Consider the following 23266-nt stretch of genomic DNA (forward strand, 5'->3'; position numbering starts at 1 on the left):
AGGTTGTCAAATACTGACACCCATCTTTCTCCAGCATAACTAACCCCACCTTGAACAGCGGAATTACTTACAGACTTAAAAAAATTTAAATTAACTGGGGGAGTAGCTTTTTATGTTTTCAAGGCAAAGTGGTTCCTGTTCGTCTGCTCAAAGTAAATTTCAAAATTAGCTTCAGTGAAACTTCTAAAAGGGTTGGCTGAGCAAATCAAAATACTTAAAGGTGAGGCTTCTGCATGTCTCAGGTTTCTCCATCCAGACCTATTCATTCGACTACAAAACTCACCCTTTTCTTTTTCTCCTTTCAGGTTCTTGCCAGTCTCAGAACAGTGAGGAGTAACTTTGCTGCTCTGACACATCTGCAAGATCGTGTGGGAAACAAGTAAGAACAAGAAAACAGACTGAGTGACTAACTGTCTGAGTTCTTCTCATTCTGCTAACAACCACATCTGTTCCCTGTTCCAGGCGGCCGACGAGCAGCAACCAGCCATCCATGTGTAAACCATGTCTTACAGGTCAGTGTAACCATTACCCTGTGTTGGGACACCCTGAGATATATCACATCAGAACTACAGCAAATACTTTAATGTTTTTTTTTTTTATGAAAATAGTGTGAAAATGGTGTAAGTTTAAATTTTTTTTTGAATCAGCCATTTCCAAATATGAAAAGCATGTGTAAAAGCTGATAATAGTGGTGAAAATACAAACATGATGTTAAACACGTCACTTCAATATGTGCACCATGACAAGCTTTTTCAAAACTTCAGTTAGTACCCCAGGAAACATTATTAACAAGAGCAATCCCACACCTCTGAATCCCTCTACAAAATGTAACATGTGGCTGTTTTCATAGCAGTCCCACAACAGACCTCTAACATATGTATTTGTAACATCTGACAATTCAGAGGAGCCCTACCAGAAGCTGGCAGTGGAGACGCTGGAGGAGCTGGACTGGTGTCTGGACCAGCTGGAGACACTGCAGACGAGACACTCGGTCAGCGAGATGGCATCCAATAAGGTGAGATGACAGAAAAAAGAAGAAAAGTGGTTGATCTCTGTTGTACAGTATCAGGTGTTCTTGGAAAACAGGAAAAGGAGAACTTTGGAGCCCCAATGAGGAGTTGGTGGCCAGGACATGTTGACTTCCTTAATGACTGGAGATTTAGTAATTTAGCCACTGTAACAAAAGGTCTTTTCCTTCCCTCTTTTGATATATTTCTTTGAGTGCCTGAATTGTGCCATGTTTTTAAAGGTGAGATGGTGTTTGAAGCAGATCACATGCACACTAAAAACCAAAAGACTTCTTTTCAGATGCCACACATTCTGTCTTTCTCTAGTAATCGACACTTCCTCTCCCTTCCTCTCATCAGGCACCCACACACATGCAGTACATACTTTTATTTTTTATTTCTATAGCTGAATAAATGTCAATGCAGCTGTAAATTGAAAAAGAAATCTGTTCAATTTGAAATTATATTGAAGCTCTTAATACGTTTCAGGCAAAAATATTGATGACCCAAATGTATAAACACCCAGGAGGCAGCCAGGATTAAGAACAAAAAAGGCAAGCTTTTTTTTTTTTTTTAACAAAAAGCGGACCCTAACCCTAACCTAAATCCAAGAATTGCAAACACAAAAAATACAAAGACCAAAAACGAAAGCCAAACGAAGTATAACCAAAAGTACAAAACAGTAAAACACAAGGAACAAAAAAAACAGAAATATACTTCGGGGTGACACAGCTAAGCGAAATCACACATGACAAACTGACAAAGACATCAGGGAGCACACAGACCATATACACACAGTGCTGAATGACGAACAAGACTCAGGTGAACACAGAAAGGAACAGGAAATCCCACAAAAGGAGGAACTGAAAAGCAATACATGACACATGAGGGCAAAACTTCCAAATAAAACAGGATATCACAGAAAGACAATCTGAAACATGACAGTTTTTCTGCAATTAAATTACGATAAAATGTGCCTCAAGTAAATAAACCCATAAAGCATTTGATGCTTTTGCAGCAGGGGACAGAATCATTGTCACATGTTTTGGGAGTAATTTTCATTTTAGTTTTCAAGTATGAGTCTTAAGAGTCATTAGTCATTTTTAGTTCCTGTCTAGTGTCCAGAGCAGCATGGACAAATTGCAAATCCTCTCAACTTTCTCCTTGTTAGAAAACATCAGATCTGAGTCACATATGAGGGGGGTAATTCAGATGTTAGGACCCAGGCAGCTGCAGTGTGAATACTCGGGTTCATGAATGGCGTCTTCTTCCAGTGAAAGAGTTAATCAGCGCCTCCTCACCTCCCTCCTTCCTGCTTCTCTTCAGCATCTGGCGGCTAAACTCAGCCCGCCTCCATCCAATCATATCCCTGTCCTCCACCCAGCCCCTGAAGGCAGATGAATCTGATTGGACAGAGAAAGGGGAACTGCATGCAAGGCGGGGGAGGGGGGGTTCCTCACAGCCTCTCGCTCTTGCTCTCCCTCTTTATGTTTCTCATTGACAGTGCGTGACAGTAGTTGGATTGTCGACTGCAGTCACACCCTTTCTCCCCCGATGGCAGACCACATCCCCAGCCTCCCCCACCTCACCCTTCCCCTCCAAACCCACCCCCTCCCCCTCACCTTCAGGACAGCACATGGGACTATGGGAACTTTTATTTCCAAACGGACTCCTTAAGCGTGAATCAGAGCTGAGTGAGCAGATTTCAGCCCGTCACTGAGCAAGCAAACTTGTCTTCTTGTCAGTTTGGATTTACCTCTAACATCAACATGCGTGGGTTGACATGCATGCGTCGGCTCTCAGCGTTTGTCTCTGCTGGAGACTCAGACAGGTGAGCGACGGGGATCGCTGCTGGCTCGTCTTGTTTACACTGGGATGTATTGATCAGCAGTCCAGGCTTTGCAGGGGGCTGAATGCTGAGTGAGGCTGCCTGTCAGATCTGACTCAGGAGTGGATCACCAAACAGGCTGAATATTGAGATTCTGTGTGTCTCTTTCCATGTATATGTATGAGTGTGTGTATGAGAAATGGAGGAAAAAAAGCTGTCATGGTTTTTTCACATATAACAGATTTCTAAGAGGTTGGTTTGCAGCAGCAGGAATATCTTGCATGTCATTTGTAAACATTTGAGCATGATTGTGTGTTTGTGTGTGTAGAAAAAATCCGAGTAAACGCATGATAGAGGGAGGTGTTGAGAAGCTACAGGAGATGTAAACAGATGATGAACAGACACATTTCAGTTGATGTTGTTTTTGTGTGTCCATATGTGTGTCAGATAGTAACTGTGTGCCCACTGCAGCATCACACTCTCTCTCACCGACCCCCTCCCACCTCCCCCAGCCACCTCATGCCAGAGCTGTTACATAATCAGTGTGGAAGCTACCGCTGCGATATAACTAGAAGGGGGGGACACTTTTGTTTTTTGAAAACTTTTTGGCATCAGTGTTTTCTTTAGGACCAGCTGTGCAGATTTCTCCCTGGCGTCTGCAAACAGACACGGACACAGTTAGCTATTAAAACTATTTTAAGCAAAGAAAATGCATATTAGAAAAAAATTATTGCATTTCAAAAGGGATGAACATGGACTGTAGGCTTTATAGACAGAAATAAAAGTGCAGAGTGCCCCCAAATGATTTTTGCCTTTCAAACCAAAGCAGCTGAGTCACACACAGAGGGGAAAATTGACTGAGTGATAGATACAAATGAAACAAAACAAAACAAAGCAAATTAAATAACAAATAAAGTAGAAAAAACTAATGATAAATATATACTGTCTATTCACCGTTCTCATACAGGTATGTGCAGGAAGGACAATTGCTCAGGATAACTGCACTTTTAATTTTAATTCACACATGCTATGTTGTAATAAAAATTCTGACTGAAATCTATGATATGGAAGAGTTAACTCACAGGATGAGAACAATGTTTACATATCAATGACAAGATTAGGGAATTAACCACTGAATATACCAGAGAATTATTGTTTATTTGTGGAGACATGACATTCCAGACCATTTCATCTATGTTTATATATATATGTCGCACTGATGGAACATGAATCCTAATATTAGAGATATGTTAACATCTCTGTGTGAGCCCGATTCCTGTCTGAGAGTGAGTTTTTAAAATTGGCTGTGCAGTCTGTGCATGTTTTAACATCATTTCAGTGACTGTGATAAGATTTAAGAGCTAATTTGGATAAGATTTTCTTGAACCAAAATCTTTGAGTTTCCAATCTCATCTCAGGCTTAGTCAAACCAGAGTTCAGGATTAAACTCAGGCTTGTTTCTGAAACAGACCCCAGGACTAACAGCACTTCTAATTATGTTTTTATTGTGTCTACATAGTTTAAGAGGATGCTAAATCGTGAGCTGACGCAGCTCTCAGAGACAAGCCGCTCAGGGAATCAGGTGTCAGAGTTCATCGCCAACACCTTCCTAGGTGAGTTTCAAAACCTAAAGTAAATGAATGAAACAACACCCACTTTGTGGAACGGACAGCTGTTGAACACCGTTGACCTCTGTGCTAAATGAAAAATGATTTAAACCATATGTTTGCTGAAAAAGATGTGGACTTATACAACTGTCTTGCAAATAATTGTACATTCATAGAAATAGTGATTTTCAGTTTTTGTTGAAACTGTTTCAGAAAGATGTAAACTTTATGGTGCTGTATTATATTGCCATATACTAAGAGGTATGTTATATTTAGTTCACGCACATTCCAACGGTGTGGATGACAAAATATGTTCAACTATATTTAGAAATATCTCAAAAATGTTGGTAAAAACTGTGTCTCTGGTGCTGAATGACAACTTGCATAATTATATCATTAGGCTTAATTGACTGTTCTGCTGTCAGTTGTATTACGTGAGTGTTAAAAAATAAGCTGCACTAATGTGAATGATATGCGTCATCCAGCATGGTGTATATAATATGCGGAAAGGAAAGGAAGTCTTGAATGATTTTGTATTATTGGAGCAGAGAGGGGGAGAAGCAGAAGCAGGAATATTTAAAGGGATGAGGTTGAAGAGGATTGAAAGTAAAAAAACGAAAAAAAAAAAGCATAATAAAGGAAGGAGGAGAAGTAAAATATAAGGTTTTTTGAAAGGTAGTGGGAAGAGGTTGATTTTGCAGGACAGAAAGTGAAACTGGCTGATTAACAAAGAAACAGGAAGAGGAGAATTTCAGTATTTGAAATAAAGAAGGAGGAACATTTAAGAGAAAGTATGAAGAGAGCATGATTTTAAAGGGGAGGACTGTTAATAGGGATGGATGGATAAGGTGAGGATTTTTTCTTCCTTAAACGAGAAGGAGGCGCAGCGACAGCATTCCCGGACACATTGTGTGGTGTTGTCGTAGCAACAGGGTGCAATATTATTAGACGGCGTGTTGCATCAATAGGAGGCTCAGTCTTCAACAGCCCTGCCGGGGGGATGGAGGTCCAGCCCAACAAGGATGGAGCTGTCAATCGGATGCCGTTTTGATATGAGTGCCTCGGCGTTGAGCCCGGCTGCGTTTGGAAATGAACCCCATGGTTTTGGGTGTGAGGAAGAGGAGGCACTGTGAGAGAGGTGAGGAAGGCCAGACAGCTCTTCGTGTGATGCTGCCACTCAGGTCGCTCTACGTCCTTATGGTGGCATGTGTTTGTATCGGGGCTCAGATCTGGATGTTGTTGAGGAAATCATTCCTGCTGTTCTAATAGAAAACGTGGATGTAAAATACTGAGGATGATTTGTGGACGTGAAGTGAAGCAGACAGTCTGTGATGTCACAATGGGATCATTATTTCCTTGGTTTGTATAAATACGGATGAGTCATTTTCAGCACTATCGTTTCTGCTGGGGCAGCACCTTTGTGTCAACAGATCATATGGAGATGATGCTGATGCTGCCTTGTTTTGATTACAGCCTCCACTGAGGGTTAAAAAACCTGTAGAATGTGATGAAGCCTTTTCAAACTCACATTTGGAAAAACATGAGAAGGACTTTGTCATTGTGCTTAAGACAAGGCTGACAACCCGGTTTTACCCATCATCCTTAGCGTTCTACAACTGGTATTTTGCTCCTTCTGCTATGCAGTCCATTCATGTATATAGTCCGGTGTGCTGTGACGATATAGCTGTACAGTATACTGAGGGATTGTTTAATTATACCTGAATACATTCCGGTTTTGCTAGGCAGTTAGATCACATACTTTATACACTTTCTCAATAGGCATGATCTCCAATTTACCGATCAAATGTTTTTGTTTTTTATGAGTTATGATCTATAGGAGCAAATCAAAGTCTAGGCATTCACAAGGTCCTTAACACAGATTCTGATTGAGAAGAAGCAAAAATGCATGCTCACCCAGTTAGGAAACATGGTTGTGTTGATACAGTGAACACGACTCATTTTTCTGTATCTATTTTCGTATATGTGTAACATTTAAGTGGATTTGTGTTTTGCAAACAGGATCTACATGTGACACCTGTTTTTACTTGTGAACTGATTTACATTTAGCCTTGTCTTAGCTCAGCTGAAATGACATAGACAGTTTCAGATGTGAACAGTTGATGTGAGATATAAATGAGATTTATAGCCTGTGATTTGGACATTTGATTCCTCCATAATGTGTGTTTGGAGAAGACAGGTTTCATGTTGTTACACACAGTTTAAGAGCTGTATGTTATCTAAATGACAGTTTTCTGATACTTGTTAGAGTTCGAAAGTACTGATTGCAGTCCTATCATGTTAGCAATCAGACATGACATAAGCTTTAAAATCGTTGTCTACTGAAGCTGAAGAAGGCATTGAGGCGAGATATTGTTTGAGTTTGTTCAATTGCTGGAGGAGAATCGTACTATGTTTTTAATAACTATAAATCTTTGTATATGTGTGTTAACTTGAGTAGGGTGTGGAGGACAGATACCTGACCCATTTGGAAAAATATTTAGTTGTTCGGGTGTGGGTTAGGTTTGGTAATATCAGTTGACATGGTGCTTACAGGTTCTTATAGTGAGTAAATATAGTGTAACTGACAGAGAAATTAGAACCTTGTGGATACCAGTTTGACACGATCATGTTGACAATGCAGCAAAGTTATACTAATCAAGTAAGAGATCAAGTCTGCATGTTTGAAATCACTTGAAGACAGACATTTCACAGTGTGTGTCCACGTCTGTTTGTACACATTGCAGAGAAACAACATGATGTGGAGATCCTGTCTCCATCTCCTAAGGAGAAGGAGAAGAAGAAGAGGCCGATGTCACAGATCAGTGGTGTGAAAAAGGTGACACAGAGCCCCAGCTTAGCACCTGCCTGCATCCCTCGCTTTGGAGTCAGCACGCCACAAGAGAATATGTTGGCCAAGGTGGGTCCGCACACAGTCACACACAGACAGAAACACACACACAAACTAACACACTGAGTCTTATAGATGTTCTGTTTTACTTCTTCAGGAGATTGAGGACATTAACCGTTGGGGTCTGGATATATTCAAGATAGCAGAATTTTCCGGAAACCGACCTCTGACGGTGATCATGTACTCTGTCTTCCAGGTAGGAGGATCCTTCTGCTGAAAGTCTGCTTACCTCACAAACAAAAAGTTATGAATTGACTTTTTCACATGAGATGTTGGAACATCAAACAATTAAGACATGATTATAAAAAAGTATAATTGCAGTGAAGAAGTTACTTGTAACTGTGAAGTGCTTCTGCGTTTTACACTTTGCCCTCCCAGTTTGGATTAAAGAAGAATCTGTTCGTGGTGTCATTTGAATCATTGCCACAAAAAAAGACAAGCTGTCATTTGTGATTGATGTGAATCTGCTTCCCATCTTGTAATCATCCTCACCCGGACAGGAGCGAGACCTTCTAAAAACCTTTAAGATCCCCAACGACACCTTTGTCACCTTCATGATGACCTTGGAGGACCACTACCATGCAGACGTAGCTTATCACAACAACGTTCATGCAGCTGATGTAGTGCAGTCTACCCACGTCCTCCTGTCCACCCCTGCTTTAGAGGTGAGCTGAGGAAACTGCTGTTGTAGCTTATGGTTACATTGCACATGATAAGTTTAATAGGTTTTGATATACAGCTTCAGCAGTCAGGTCTCAGACTGGTTAGAGCACTTTATAGAGATACTTTTTGTTCAAAATAAGTCACAGATACAATATAATATCAATGTATTGGTTGAGTTAAGTTGTTTCCTGTTCTCTTATTATCCCAGGCGGTGTTCACAGACCTGGAGATTATGGCTGCTCTGTTTGCTAGTGCCATCCATGATGTCGACCACCCAGGAGTCACTAACCAGTTCCTAATAAACACCAGTAGGTTCCTCTTTGTCTCAGTGTACAAATACCACAACAGGCTTCAGAACAAAAACATCAGGTTGAACGTTGTTTCTTTTTTACTTAAAGGAGAACTTCGGTCGTTTTAAACATGCAGCTACTTACCTGTTTGTTGACATCCGCATCTTCCGGTAGCTAGACCAAACTAGCATATCCATCGAGTGTGCACTTAACAGGCTTAACAGGCTATTGTAAGGCTCATGGCTCATGACAGGCTGTAACATGGACATGTACATTATGAACATAAACACGAAAATGCTGGATTACGTTTCCGTCTCCGCCAGTGAGGGAGTAAGTGCATGCTCGACGGATTGACTAGTTTGGTCTAGCTACTGGAAGACGCGGATGTCAACAAACAGGTAAGTAGCTCCTTGCACAAACACATTGTTTTAACTACTTTTTTATTCATTTTGAGTCATACACGCTACAGTGCTGTGTGCTAAGGTGTCTGCTGATGTTGCATAACTTTTGGTGTGAGATGTGGAGCATGTTAAGACGCTTAAAACACAGTGTAAAGTTCTGACCCCATGCTGTTAGCGTTCAATGCTACATCTCCGTTCACGGAGCTCTGTAATGGCTGGACCAAATTTGTTCGCGTCTTCGGTACTGGTAAGTCAAGGGTAGCTTGAGCAATGAAGCTGCATGTTTAAATCGACCGAAGTTCTCCTTTAAGCTGCCCCTGAGCTTGGTCTTGGTCATTTAATTTTGAGTGTGCAGCAGTTATTCAGAGCACCAAAAAAAAATACAATTTTATTTGAGTTTTCCTGTTGTACAATATAAGGTATTTCATCCTACATCTGTGCAGGTTCAGAGCTGGCGCTGATGTACAACGATGCCTCAGTGCTGGAGAATCACCACCTCGCTGTGGGCTTCAAACTGCTCCAAGAAGACAACTGTGACATCTTCCAAAACCTCAGCAAGAAACAGAAAGACTCCCTCCGCAAGATGGTGATTGATATGGTGAGAACTGCTACATTTTTTAAACCCTGAATTGATATTCAGCCGTACTGTACCTGAGCTGTAGCTTAACAGTGTGGTTTCCCATTATGGTTTGTGTTTCTGGCTTCTCCTATCTAGTCACAGCTTACTTTGACAGGGCTGGTCACCATGCGGTATATCCATTAGAAAACAGTTACAGTTGATGGTCAGTTATACCTGGATGGAGCAAAACAAAATAGGAGAAATAGGATTCCCCGTAGCAATACAAAGTACATAAAAGTAATTACATTATGATTCCAGATTTTTCAGAATAATCGTAGTTACTAATATAAAGACTGTATTTTATATGTAGTGTGTTTTAAAATCTGCGTGATTTAAAAAGATAGAAACTGAATGACCAAACATACCAAAATAGTTAAAACTTTTACACAGGTGCAAGGACTAATAAACACAAACTGTCAGCCCACACTATCTCATAGAAACTCTTTAAGACATACAGTATATTGTTTCTACATTCACTTCATCCTTCACAATGCTCCATTAACCATTCAAAAGCCTGCAGAACTGTTAGGCCACAATAAAGAAAAGAAGACAGGATAACGTGTTATTGAAACAGAGTTACTGAAGATGTTGAGTCTCTGTTTGTGTGGATGTCATCCTCATCAGGTGCTCGCCACAGATATGTCCAAACACATGAACTTCTTGGCTGACATGAAGACGATGGTGGAGACCAAGAAGGTGACCAGTCTGGGAGTCCTGCTGCTGGACAACTACTCTGACCGCATCCAGGTGATAATGCCGCAGTTGGTAGTGAATAAAGATATTAAATCAAAGTACATGGTGTTACAAAAAATATGAACGTGTACAATCTCTGTTCACTTAAGCAATTTTTTAAGGTGCGCCATCAGTGAATTGAGTCAGTTTTAAATTTCAAGTCTTTTTAATTAAAAGTGAGCATTATTTGATAAGCAGCAGATCTCTGACATTAGCAGCAGCATTTTTTATTTCCATTTACAACAAACTGAGACCGTTTGTGTAAAAGTGCTGCTTCCTGCTGGACATTTAGGGGTAACTGCACCGCGCCACAGAGTTGTGAGCTATTCTTCACTGTATTTTAGCACAATCAGAACTGGGTCACGTTATATCTGTAATAAATGGAATTCTACTTACATCCCTCAAGTTATTGCCACCTCAAGTAACTGTTGGTGAAGTCTTGATAACAGGGCACATCTGAAAAAGGAAAACCAGCCTGAAGTGTGTCTGACTGAGTGTCTCCCCTCCAGGTTCTGCAGAACATGGTCCATTGTGCCGACCTGAGCAACCCTACCAAACCGCTGCAGCTTTACCGACAGTGGACAGACCGCATCATGGTGGAATTCTTTACCCAGGGAGACCGGGAGCGGGACAAGGGCATGGAGATTAGTCCCATGTGTGACAAACACAACGCCTCCATAGAGAAAACCCAGGTAAGGCCCAGAGTTTAAGACATGCACCTGAATGCACCATGAAGTCCCTCATAATGTGTAAAAACTCCAGCACAAACAGACAGCAGAGGACAGAAGCAGGTAAATCTACAGAGATAAACAACACCAAAACCCAGCAGGAAGACTCGACAGGGTCGTTACTGCACTTGATTACAATAATCCATTGGATTTCGATAATTTCAAAATTGTGATACCCCTATTATCTTGTTTCATATTTCACTCCTCTTATACTCATATATTTATTTATGTACATTCTATGACTAGGTGGGCTTTATTGACTACATTGTCCACCCTCTGTGGGAGACCTGGGCTGACTTGGTGCACCCTGACGCCCAGGACATCCTTGACACGCTGGAGGATAACAGGGAGTGGTACCAGAGCATGATCCCCCGCAGTCCGTCGCCCTCCAGCCCAGAGGAGCACCATGTAGAGCTCGGTTCAGCAGGAGAAGCTGTTGGCACAGGAGGAGCCGTCCCTTCAGGAGGAGGAGGAGGGGGGGACAAGTTCCAATTTGAACTCACTCTGGAGGAGGAAGAGGAAGATGAGGAGGAGGTGGAGGTGGAGTCGGACCTGGATAGCCCCCTAGAGGAGGAGCCTCATTCAGGCGGGGAGCGACACCAAGATTCCCCCTCCCCCTCCTTGTCTCCAGACCCCCGCGGCAGCACCAGCAGGTACCGTCCCCCCTCACCTCACCCGTCTCGGACCCTGAATCTGGCTGCCATGTCGGTGCGGAGCCCCCACAGGACGCTGGAGGGTGCTGACAGGGACAGAGAACTGAGCCAGGAGGGCGACGGTGTGGCCTGCCTGCGTATGGGCACGTAACAACCAGCACAACCTGCCCTGCCTGAGGGACACGATTGCTGAATGTAGTGAGATGGAGGCAGGGCAGGCCTTCACCAATAAAGTCTGTAAAATCACTACAGTCCCTTTACACTGGAGACACCCTCTCTGGAGAACTGTTTTATTTTCTATATTAACGAGACAAATCGTTTAAGCCACTCTTTGGGTGCCTGATTGGTCTTCATGTCCCATCCTGCTTCATTGTAGCTTCGGTTTGGAGCGTCCCAGACAAAGACTGCTGCATTTTAACTGGGAAGAAGAGTGGAGCGAAGGCGTGAAGCACTTAACGAGAACAAAAGGTAAAGGAAATGTCTTCCTCCAAAATAACTGAGACATTCAGACATGAGCAGCGAGCGAGGATCGCTCTGGTTCGACAGGGTCTTGGAAATTATTTTGCACCATAGTTTTCATTTAAATTAGAGTCCGGTTGGAATAAGTGTATATGATTTCTTTGCTAAAGAATGGTGTGAGAGATGAATCATTTTACCAAATACACGATGTAGATTTGCAGCGAGAGAATCGATGGACCTAAACCTCAGGGTATGAAGAGAAATAAATCTAATGTAGCACGGATGTAGTGGATACCCCCAACCCCAAACTGTTTGTCCTGTTTGATTTACCTCCAAACCAGAGACACCTGAACCTTTGTTTAACCTGTGTGTCTCTACAGTTAATCAAATCCCTTTAAGAGAAAATTTGGCAACTGAAGCAATGAAATAATGTGTATTTAAACCAGCTTGTAGCAGCACAGAGATTGAACACTGAAGAAGACTGTAGCCCAGTCTCACCTGTTGAATATACAAAAAGACACCACCTGTATAATGACTTTATTTTTTTACCTGAGATGATTTGAAAAACGGTGTCATTGTTCTGTTGTTGTACATTTGCTGGTCTTGTCCGTGTTTATGTGCTTGAAAAGCATTTTTTATTATCAGGGTGCCTCCAGTCCGCAGTAGCACTTTACCGTCTCTGCCCTTCAGCTCTTCTATTCAGTCACACAAAGGGCTTCACCCACTGTAGGCCTACCGATCACACCAACACAGCACAGGACATCTGACTTGAGGTACCAGAAGGCCGGAAAGGAAAGGGAAAAGCAGGAAAATAACTTCAGAGGATTAGAGGGACTCGAAAATTCACAAGCCACTGATGGTCAGATACTGTTGGAATTATAGGACTCCTTCTTTCTTCTTTAGTGAAGTATTGACATCTGTTTCATGATGTCGAAGTTTGTTTTTAACAACAACTCTGTCAACTTATAAATGGATCCACCTGGGTCGCACTTTCTTTTTAAAGGCAAATTTATAAGTGTAAATGTTGGCTACAATCAGTTCCTATGTCCAAAGAATCAAAGTTGGCAGAGGCGTTAAGCACACTTTTAAACAGTTGTAGAAGCAAGGAGATTCTGGGCTGATACCGATGTTTTAAAATAGCTGGGTGATGCTTTATAGTCCGGCGCCAAACTGATGTGACAACAAATAATCATCAGCCACAACCATCGGTGAGTGTCGTCTTATCCAGAACTACAGAAAATATTCTATTTTCGTTGTTTTAAATGTAAAGTTATATCCCTTTTCCCTAAATCAGCAAGGATCTTATAATTCCAATGAAGTCACCAAGAAGTTAGTTTCCTGCCGATGGGCTGTGGAGATCAGAAGGAGCACAGCTTCTGACTAAAATCAATCGCCTGTAGTTCATACTCAACAGATTGTATCCCATCAGGTTTTCAGTCTTATCTGGTAGTTAGTGCTCGACGAAGATAACTGTGTGCCATAAGTGTTGAAAACACACAAACACCTGCCAGCCTACGATGCTGTACATTTTTACACTAGAGATTTTAACCTGATGATTGTATCGAAGTCATTGACTTTATAGTGTTAGTTTTTACGAATGATACATGTACACAGTATTTAAAGCAGACAATTTGCTAGATTTTGTGCAACTTACGATCAGTCTGTTCAGCTTTTTCCTAATCAGACAGCTGGGACTTGAGAATGTGTGTAGTTTCAGGAGTTCAGGACTCTTTCTGTCCACATTCAGTGTAGAGCAATGTTTAATGTCGCCGTCACCGAAGTAGAACGGCCTGGAAGCAAACAAGCACTACACAAGAAACAATGCACTTCCTGGTCAGGCAGTAGTAGAAAACACTAGTCTAACAGTATTTCATTAACTCAGCTAGTAAGCTTTATTGATCAACCTTACATGTAAAAGGGCCGAATGTTAAAGGACCATTACGCTGTTTTTAACATGCACACACTCAGTATCATTTGAGCTGCAGTTCTGGAAAACTGGAACAGATGAAATCACAAAGAATCTGGATACAAATAGAAAACTATTCTTAAAGACAGGACCAATATTCTGGTTCTGTCCTTATCATTCTGTTGTCATTTTGACTGTAAAAGATTTGTTGTGATTATCTGACAGATTAAGTTTAATGTTAAACATCACTCCGAGTTTTAATGATTACGCGTTATCTTGAGCTTTCGAGTGTCAAATTCCCTCAAAATCCCACGATGAAAACGCCATGTAATCCCCCTTTGTGTTGTCTAATGTGTTGTTTATTCAGACGTGTTGAGACGTTACCTCTTTCAACAGGCAAAAGTAGAAGTTAAAAACAAGAAATGTCAGAATATAGATGGCAGATTGCCTTGATAGCTGATGATCTCTTATGTTTTCTGACCCTTGTGGCCTTTTCTTCAGCATCACTCCGGCAACAAACCTTAAGTTCTAAAAATAGCAAAAGCACCATGTTATTTTTGTTTTACATTAACACTTTTTTGTTGTATTGTGAAGAAAAAGCAACTTAGCTTGATATAAACTTTTATTATTTTAGTTTTGCTACCAAATGTCTCTGAATATATCATCGCCTGTTCAGTATAAAATACCAGTCGCATGATCTCTGGTGAATTGACCCAATAACCCTGCTGGTCTGCTTATCACCGGCTAAAAAGCACATTTCTTCAAGTTAGTTTGACTAGAATTGGGATCAAGGAGCTCATACAGCTGGAATTTGTATTATATTCAAAAATATTAAGCAACAGTCATTAACATTAAATTATTACACCTTCTGCTTCTTAATGCTGCTACAAATAATTTTCACTGTGTTGATTGTGGCGCCCCCTGTAGACAAGTGGTATGAGCATCATCACATTCTGTTATAAAGATCTTGATCTGACATGTTTTTAATACTGTTGCAAGATGTAACTTTGTAAGTGTAAGATGACAATGGTGAAACCTTGTTTTAGTGCCGTACTGCAGGACTCATACTCAGTTTTGATTTAATGATTTTTCCCACCTGGTGACAGGCATCAACAAAAACTAGATTAACTATAACAGAAACAGCCAGTCAAAGTTCCTCGTCGTATGTCCAAAAGTTGTTTGAACTATTAAGGTTTTCAGAAAATACATTCTCGGTATAACCTTAGAGCAAAAAACAAAAGTAAAAATCAAACTCTGTGCTTCCCTGTAAGTATTAGCTGAAACACAGCAGTGATCCACTCGATTGTTAACACAATCTGTTAGCTCTGATCGAGTGATGACTTTATACATTTCCAGTTAGTCTGGAAAACACCAAAAAGCCAAGTAATCACTCCAAAGATATGTGACATTTCTGCCTTAAAATGTGTGAAACGACCTTAAAAGTATTAACCTTTGTCGCAAATTTTGTTTAGTTGTGTACTTGTATTATCCCAAATGTTTAAAAGATTTTAAAATGTAATTTTAGTTTCAGATAATGAGTCAGTTAGGAAGGAAGACCATGAACAAGACTAAACTTGACGTGAATAGAACTTGAAACTGGTTTGACATGGCCTTTTCATCTTGTGTGAATACAACTTAAAGACAATTTAACAGTTTCTAGTCAGCTGAATATACCGTGTGCAGCTCAGGGATCTGAGGCGTCACAGTAGCATGTTAAACACAGAACTGTGGCTCTTTACAGGAAGACATCAGTGCCATGCAGTGTTAAGTGTTAACGAGCAGCAGAGTTCCTGCTCTCGCTCCGTTATAGTGTTGCGCTGATACTGCCACCATTAATGTTCGCGCCGTCTCGTTTTCTCAGCCTCTCTGTGTCGTGCAAACTTCTATAAAAGATATTTATTCTTTAAACGTGTCTGTCGAGACAAAGTACTGTAACATAGGACATTTGATTTTATGTTCTGGAGCCTAAAAATCAAGTATACTTTACGAGTATGTATGCATCTGCCACTCCAATGTTTCGTCAAAGAAAATAATTATATTTTTGTTCATTATTTTAAGCCAAAAGAGTCTTGGGAGTTCAGGGTGTTTTAAGTGGAAAATGCCAATAAATTATATGGAAATTTATCAGACTGGTTGTGTTTGTTCCTTCTCTGTGTTTTTAAAATGTAAATAAAGTCATTCATGAAATTTTTATGCAAGACAAGATGGATTTATTCCACTTTTACCAAAGACACAAACATCCACTGTATGATTTCCCATGCATGTTAGTATGGTTTCTATGGCGATACTTGGTACATCATTGTATGCATGTCAAGTTGTTTTTCCTGCGGGTTGAGATTGTTCAGCAGAAGCCTCTGTTCAGTCTGACCGGGGCTCCGGTGCAGGCTGGAGGCTTCACCCCCTGAAAACACAACACACAGTAACAGTCACAACACACATATTCAGAAACACAATCACTTCAGTCACAGGTGGAGATGATGTTGGAGATTTAGAAAAAAAAAAAGACACTAAAATGTACTCAAACATCAGGCTAAGTGACAAATGTAGACAATACACATTATCTAATTTTTAACTATAATGTTGAGATTCTGATTTAAAGGAGTCATCACCCGGAAATCGCAATTTCTCTCGTTAAATCATGCATATTGGTGTTGGACCTCTGTTGAAACTTGCCTGAAAAGCTGGAGTTTGAAAGTGGCTTATTTTTTTCGCTTTGGCTCTTTTTCCGAACAGGAATAGCGCACAGTAGTGCGCATTCCTAAAGCACAAGATTTTGACTCTGCTCCGGTGGTGACGTTACCACAGGAGGCTACTTGCATATTAAGCATCGGCTCACAGCCGTCCTCAGCCAGACTTTCTGAGTGAGCACGCCAAATCTGCTTATTTCTCTGTCATTTTCACGCCATACATCGTGACCGCCAGCATTGAAACTCAGGTCTTACATGTAAAACACGAGTGTGTAAAGTAAGAAGGAAAAAACAAAGAATTTACCATTCAGAGACATCCTGCTGTTAACATGTCTCTTTCACCGTCTCTGCCTCTTCACTCTCCCGTTCGGTTTCCGACTCCGGCTCGTACATAAATGCCTGAATTCCGTAAGGTTCGTCATTAAGTGTGTGTGCCATGACAGCGGGCTGTTTATGTTTTGGAGTCTGTGTGCATGCAGGCTAGCCCCCCATTCCGGCTCTGTCCTTCCTGCGGCCAATCAACGCGCGCCTCATTACATATTAATACAATGCACATCCGGACCGGTCAAAACCTCGCGCATAATCTCGCGTGAGAAAGTCGCGGTATGAAAAAGGGTCAGAACAAGCTCTCTGTTTGATTTAAAAAAAAAAAATAATAAGTTTTAAGAAATGATCCAAAGCGATCCAAGAGGGACTGGATATGTAAAAAACCAGGTGATGACTCCTTTAAGTTTTCTCACGCCCAGGCTTCCTTTAATGAAATATTATTTTGGGATTCTCCATTGTCCTTCACCTGTACTTCCTACCATTACTGATACTCAAATATCCCACAGACTTTCAGTGACAACAAAGAAAAGAAGAAACATTAAAGTGGTCACCTTGTACAGTTGGCAAACCAAATGGAAAAGAGACGACATCGCCTTGTCCTCGTTCTCTTCTGTGTATTCCTGAAACAACAGTTTGATTTTTGATCAGTAACAGATACAACATCACATGTCAGGCAGAGTGTTTAATCCCAAACTACAATTTTCATGATAAACCCAAGTTACCCCAAACCGCATTTACATTTAGTTTCCTTTTTAACTTTTATTCTGCACTGTCAAGACTGTTTGTCATCTCTCAAACATACTACATTTAATAGTTGTTAAACAAATGAAGCGTTCTGAAGGTGTCCTATATTTTTCACTTTTTGGGGAATTTTTGCAAACAAAAAACAAAACAAATGGAGAAAAAAATAATCGGCCAATTCACCTATGATGATGATGATAATTAGGTGCAGTCCAAATAATGTGCAGGACTTGTAAAAAAAAGTATTTTTATATGGTGTTGTTAGTACTTTTACTTGAGTAAACTATTTCAAAACTTCCTCCACTGCTGAAAGGCTTTGGATTTTACTAATTCAGAATCATAATTTGGCCTTTTTCATCCAAGAAAAAGCAGAAATTAGATCTCTATCACTTCTTTGTGACACCGTCTTATCCAGTATGCCTTCAGTGTTTTACCCCATTGAAGGTGACCCAGGGCACGTGTGTGTGGGCGGGGTTCAGAGCTCGGGTCATGGCGGCGTTGTCGCGCATCAGCTGGTTTCCCAGACCTCCCTTCACACAGGAGTCGACAGTGGACCAGGAGACAGAGGGAGCGTACAGCTGGAGACACTGAGACGACAGGACAGGGCGTCAGCAACAAAACGCATACAGAATCTTTTAAGGCAAGAATTTTTCAGCTTTTTTTTTCCCCCTCCCTCTCTTTCTTCGCCATTTAGTGAAACATTGATTGTCTTTAAAACTATCATAATTTATACCAAACACTTTCCACTTCACAAGGCTCAGTCAACTGGTTTTCCTCCTGAATACTTTTGACTCAAGTCATAACAGGAGTCTTTCATGGAGGACTGAGACTTTCAAAATCAAATAGTTTAATGAATAAATCAATGCCATTAAATACAACACATGAAATGAATGTAGACATGATTTAATATATAAAGTGTAAAATGAATATATCCGTTTTGACTTGCCTTTGAATCATTTCAAGTGTTTATTTATTTTCCTTTTTCTATTTTAAATGGATTCATCTCATCTCCCTCTGCATCTCAAACTTATTTTCTTCTCATTTCTCCTGCTTCATTACGAAGATGAGATTCACGGCCAAAACTGTGCAGATACGATAAATGGATTGTTTTTCCCTGTAGATACTCACAGGTTGCACAGCGTTGAGAACATCTGCAGCAGACTCCATGCAGTGGATGATCTGAAATGCTGAGTGTCCAGTTAGATGGATGATACAGGCCTGAGGGACAGCAGCAGTCAATATGAAGTCATCGTGTTTCTGTGTTAATAAAAAAAAAACGTGACAGAGCTGCAGAACAGGTGATCAAACCTCGATCATGTTTCCTCTGCATTCAGGCTCTCCGTGCTGACAGGTGAAGGGAGAGTTTGCAGATGGAAGCTCCTACAACAGAGGGAAGGTTATAGATATTTTATTAGCTGGAGAGCAATATTCCTGTAGAAATGACGACATGAAATCTTCTCTCTACTTTCAGAGAGTTTAACGAGGTTCAGTGTACCTTAGCGTTGCCGTAGGGGACCAGAGTGACGGTCATGATGTCGTGTAGAATGGTCCAAGTGGGGAAGAGCTGCTGGCTGATGAAGACTCTGCAGGCTGGACAGAGACTCTCATAGTACAGAGTGACAGACACTGGAGGAACAGACTTGTTCGGTCCAGTGGCATTCACCTCCATACACTGCTTCTGAACCTGAAACAAAACCCAAAAACAAGAAAGTAGCTTGTGCCAAAATATGTTCAAATTCAAGTTTATAGAATAGAAATACAAATATGAGCCCTGCATGCTGCCCTAAAAGAACTTGAGGGCTGTTACTACAATTTAAATGAACACTATGACGATGTGTCTTAGATGTGAAAAACAAAATATTAATAGTTTATGACTCAGCAGCAATTTATCTGGCTTCCCCTCTTATTGTAATTCTTATGTTTATTTTACAACTGCAACTGTACAACAGTTCTCACTCTAGAAAGAGACACTTCTTTCAAAGTTTAATAAAAAGCAAAAACTGGAGGCAAACGTTTTGTTTCTGTGCTTGGACTCAGTTTCTAGAAAGGTCAACCTTCTTAGTGTAGTTACTGCCAGGTTACATTTTAAGATTTGTCTACAAGTATGGCATTAAGAAGGGGACAATTTTTATCCAAACACTAGTGAAAATGAGAGGCGAGCAGGTCCTGTTTAGGGAGATGTTAACAACGTTAAAAGATTCACTTTCTCTTTGTTTCATTCTCTTGGAAACTGAGCTTTGTGGGTGTAAAAAAGGGTTTTAAGATATCATGGCAGGCACCATCTACAATGTTTACTCTTTAGATAGAAGCAGATTGTATGATTCCAAGTACTTGCCGAGTTGCAGCATGACACCTACTTAATCAATAAGAGCCTGATTATACAGTCTGGAGCTCAAAACTGATCATAAAGCACACTGTGTTTGGTTTATTTTTCCAGCCTTTCAGTTTAAACTGATTCAGTGTTTGACCTTGGAGCTGCTCCACCGGTCACATGAAGAACCACTGGTGTTCAATTTCTGAAGCATGACTCTCATTTAAACCCAGGGAGACTTTGAACGCAACATTTCCTGTTTTCAGACTAGGATGCTCAATTATATTAACATTATTGCACTCCATATTAATATTAAAATATCAGCCTGTCCCCCCCTTTCTTCCGGAGGATTTGGCAAACTGTTTAGGCTATTTCAGATAATGAAAAGAAGATTAACATTTAAGATTAAAATGTCAAAAACGCATCTAAAAAAGTAGGCCACAGCAGAATCAATGAAAAAGAAATAACAAAACAAGAAAAAACACCTTTTATAATATTCTGCAGGTGCACACTTAATATTTCTACCATTTCAATAACACTTGAAGCAATTAAGAAATACCTACAAATAATTTGAAGAATATAATTAAATTTTTATTGCATTTGTTTTGTTCCACATTTTCACCCAGTAACAAAAAAAAAAAAAAAAAAGGTTATTGTCTTGAGCTTTGTTTCTGTTCACCATTAAAGTGAATATCTGAGCATTTTCTGCTGTGAGCCAACATGCTGAATGGCCAACATGCCTCCACTGACTGCAGACGGACCCCGGAGTGTTTGTTCTACTCACCCTGCACTCTATCGCTATCTCCAGGGACCGACACCACTGAGATGGAGGGTACCGGCAGGACGGTTTGGGATGAGAGCCGGAGCTTCTCCGGTCAAAACAGAGGAGCAGAAACACCACAAACAGCCCTGACTGCTTCATGTTTGACACCAGCTGTCCACAGAGGGAGTGAGTGGAGATGTCTGAAGACCGAAGCTGCTCCTCCTCCACAGGACCGTCTCAAATTAAACTACCGCCATCACCACACGATCAATACCAGGTGTGACCGACCGCCGCTGCCTTCAAGGATCCTCGGACACTCCTACTTCTCGCTTCACGAATGGGAGGAAAACAACAATAAATAGTTTGTGGCTGATCAAAATTAGCAACAATTGGAACACTTTAATCCTGTATAATTAAGTATTGGTGTTAGTGACAAATATGTATGATGATACACGAGAAAAAAAGAAAAAGAAAAAAAAAGATTCACAAATGTTATGACAACTCTTTGATAACATCTCCAACTTAAATACAGGGTATAATTGGGGTTGTTGCAAGTGGTCTCCCTCTAGTGATCCCAGACGAGCAGAAAATGGTTTACAAGCACGTCCTACCCTCATTTATCATCTAATGAAATACCTTATTCCGTAAAAGCCGTAAAAACAAATTATCGTCTTAATCCTGAACGGTACAGAAACTCCAAACTGAAGTTGAGTTAAGCCTCATGGGAAGTGTAGTTCTTGTATATTAAGGAAAAATCTTGTTTGTTTTTATAGTTAAATAATGATGAGCTTAAAAAAGGATGAGCCATTTCAATAGTAGATATCTTTTTAATTTAGCAAATAAGGACACAAACCCCAAATGTTTCAACATATTGCAGAATGAAATGGAAAAACAAACGCTGATGAGCCAGAGGGAAACAGGCTCTCTTGAATTTCGGATTCAAAATCAATTCACCTGCGCCCAACTTCACCAAGCCAGAGTTTATTACTTTACAAACGGCCGGAATTGGCTTGAAAATCTCTTAAACTGTTTCCGAGAACCTCACCTGCCCAGTCCTTTTTATTTAATTTATTTATTTTCAGCTATTATACACGTTTTTTGTTTTTTTTGTTTTTTTATATATACGACAACTGTCTAATGGTTTGGTCGCACAGAGTCTGTTAACCTAGCTAAATTTCTCCTCAACAGAGCTAGAAACGTCCCTATGTGTTGACTTGTTTTTGCGGTGCAAACACCGGGACATGGAAACCTCTGAGGCAAGTATTTCCTCTGCATGCTGGTGGACGATATCAGGCAGTAAATGAGAAAGGGCTCGGTGGGTCAGGACGACAAGCTGAGTAGCCCTATCCTAGTTCACATTACTAAAATGGCGGGAGGAAAGCTACGAGGAGAGGGTGACCGGCAACTTCTGTTTCACTGCCATTTCCGGAACATAATGCGCAGAAGAATAATAGATTTTTGACTCGGCGTTAGCAGATGGAACATGAAACTCTCAATGAGCCTGGGAACATGACGAACATGAACTGTTCAGTTGCCTGATGGCCTGAGGAGAGGTTCATTTAAAGGTAAGACTCAGTTTGTTTACTGACCATGTCGGTGCTGTTTTTGGTGACTGTCAATGTGTTTTCAACGGCCTCCTAACAGTCAAACTTCTCTTCAGTTTTCATCTTTGACCACATGGTTGTACCTCTTGTATTCTGATCTGATTTCAGTGGTTGGTATCAGTTCTTTGACAAGATTTTGTGTCTCAGGCCCAGTGACAACAAAGGATTTCAAGTTGACCAAAAATGAGAACAGGTTAAACTGCAGTGTGAACCTCAACCAGGCAGTTGTTTGTTACCTGTGTAGATCTGATCTGAAATGTACCTAATCACATTTACTACAGTACTGTACTAAAGTACTGTACTAAAGTACAGCTTTGAGGCACTTGTACTTTACTTGAGTACTTCTATTTTCTGCATTTTCCTGGATGACATTGGCTGACTGTCAGTTTGGGACAAAACACTCGGAAGCATAACAATGAAGTCATGGTTTTGTATTTTTAGTGCATTCATTTTTATTTTGTTGTCTACTGTATGAGTTGTATAGAAGTTTAGGTACCAGCATGTTCCATGTAAAATCTGATTCATATCAACACTTGTTCTAAGACCGCAAGGTTCTTATATGGTTCACTATCTTCATGCACTTTTGCAGGTTTGGGCTCTGAGAGCAGTTCCAGATGGGTTTTAAACCATCTGTGAAGATCCCCAAAAAATCCATGTCAAATGTCAAATCATCAATTTTATAATCTGCTAACTCTGTTATACACGTATGAAGAGAGGGGTCTGGGAGTATTACTACTACAAACTATAGATGGGCAATGATTTTCCATTGTTCAAATAGTCGTTAAATCATAAGTAATCGATTAGTAAATCATGTCTGAAAAAAAATATTCCTTTGTTTTACTGGCGCTTGTAAACCACAGCATGTGGCACAGTACATGGTGTCCCCAGTCTCTGTAGTGTGTAATCTAGCAGTTTTGCGCTAGGCTTATTTTGTAATTAGTAAATGGTATTTGTGATGTGTGTGCATATACGTTGTTAATCCAGGCCAGAGTGTGTCGAAATCCTGAAGTTATCAAAATATACACACAGCTA

At 40.6% G+C, this 23266-nt stretch overlaps 2 protein-coding genes across 7 annotated transcripts in view; one reads left to right on the top strand and one right to left on the bottom strand.

The window, feature by feature from the left end:
• The window catches only part of LOC115591540 (cAMP-specific 3',5'-cyclic phosphodiesterase 4D-like), a 102736-nt gene extending 86806 nt beyond the window's left edge, over positions 1–15930 (top strand). For all 6 annotated transcript variants that reach the window (XM_030433616.1, XM_030433618.1, XM_030433617.1 and 3 more), the window contains 12 exons: positions 306–379; positions 463–512; positions 903–1015; positions 4355–4448; positions 7187–7359; positions 7448–7546; positions 7851–8015; positions 8222–8321; positions 9148–9302; positions 9948–10070; positions 10565–10747; positions 11030–15930. In XM_030433616.1, the coding sequence (XP_030289476.1) occupies positions 306–379; positions 463–512; positions 903–1015; positions 4355–4448; positions 7187–7359; positions 7448–7546; positions 7851–8015; positions 8222–8321; positions 9148–9302; positions 9948–10070; positions 10565–10747; positions 11030–11587 (1887 nt within the window). In that variant the 3' untranslated portion in view covers positions 11588–15930. The remainder of the gene's footprint in view (positions 1–305; positions 380–462; positions 513–902; positions 1016–4354; positions 4449–7186; positions 7360–7447; positions 7547–7850; positions 8016–8221; positions 8322–9147; positions 9303–9947; positions 10071–10564; positions 10748–11029) is intronic.
• A 58-nt stretch (positions 15931–15988) lies between these two features.
• On the bottom strand, positions 15989–20875 carry ifi30b (IFI30 lysosomal thiol reductase b). Its single transcript, XM_030433627.1, has 7 exons — positions 20652–20875; positions 19052–19240; positions 18865–18936; positions 18685–18774; positions 17991–18143; positions 17367–17435; positions 15989–16202 (listed from the first exon to the last, which is right to left on the bottom strand). Exons 1-7 carry the CDS (start codon positions 20787–20789, stop codon positions 16143–16145), a joined length of 771 nt encoding a protein of 256 aa, XP_030289487.1. The 5' UTR covers positions 20790–20875; the 3' UTR covers positions 15989–16142.
• Positions 20876–23266: the final 2391 nt, after the last annotated feature.

The sequence above is a fragment of the Sparus aurata genome, chromosome 11 (assembly GCF_900880675.1).
Source record: "Sparus aurata chromosome 11, fSpaAur1.1, whole genome shotgun sequence".
Taxonomy (NCBI): domain Eukaryota; kingdom Metazoa; phylum Chordata; class Actinopteri; order Spariformes; family Sparidae; genus Sparus; species Sparus aurata.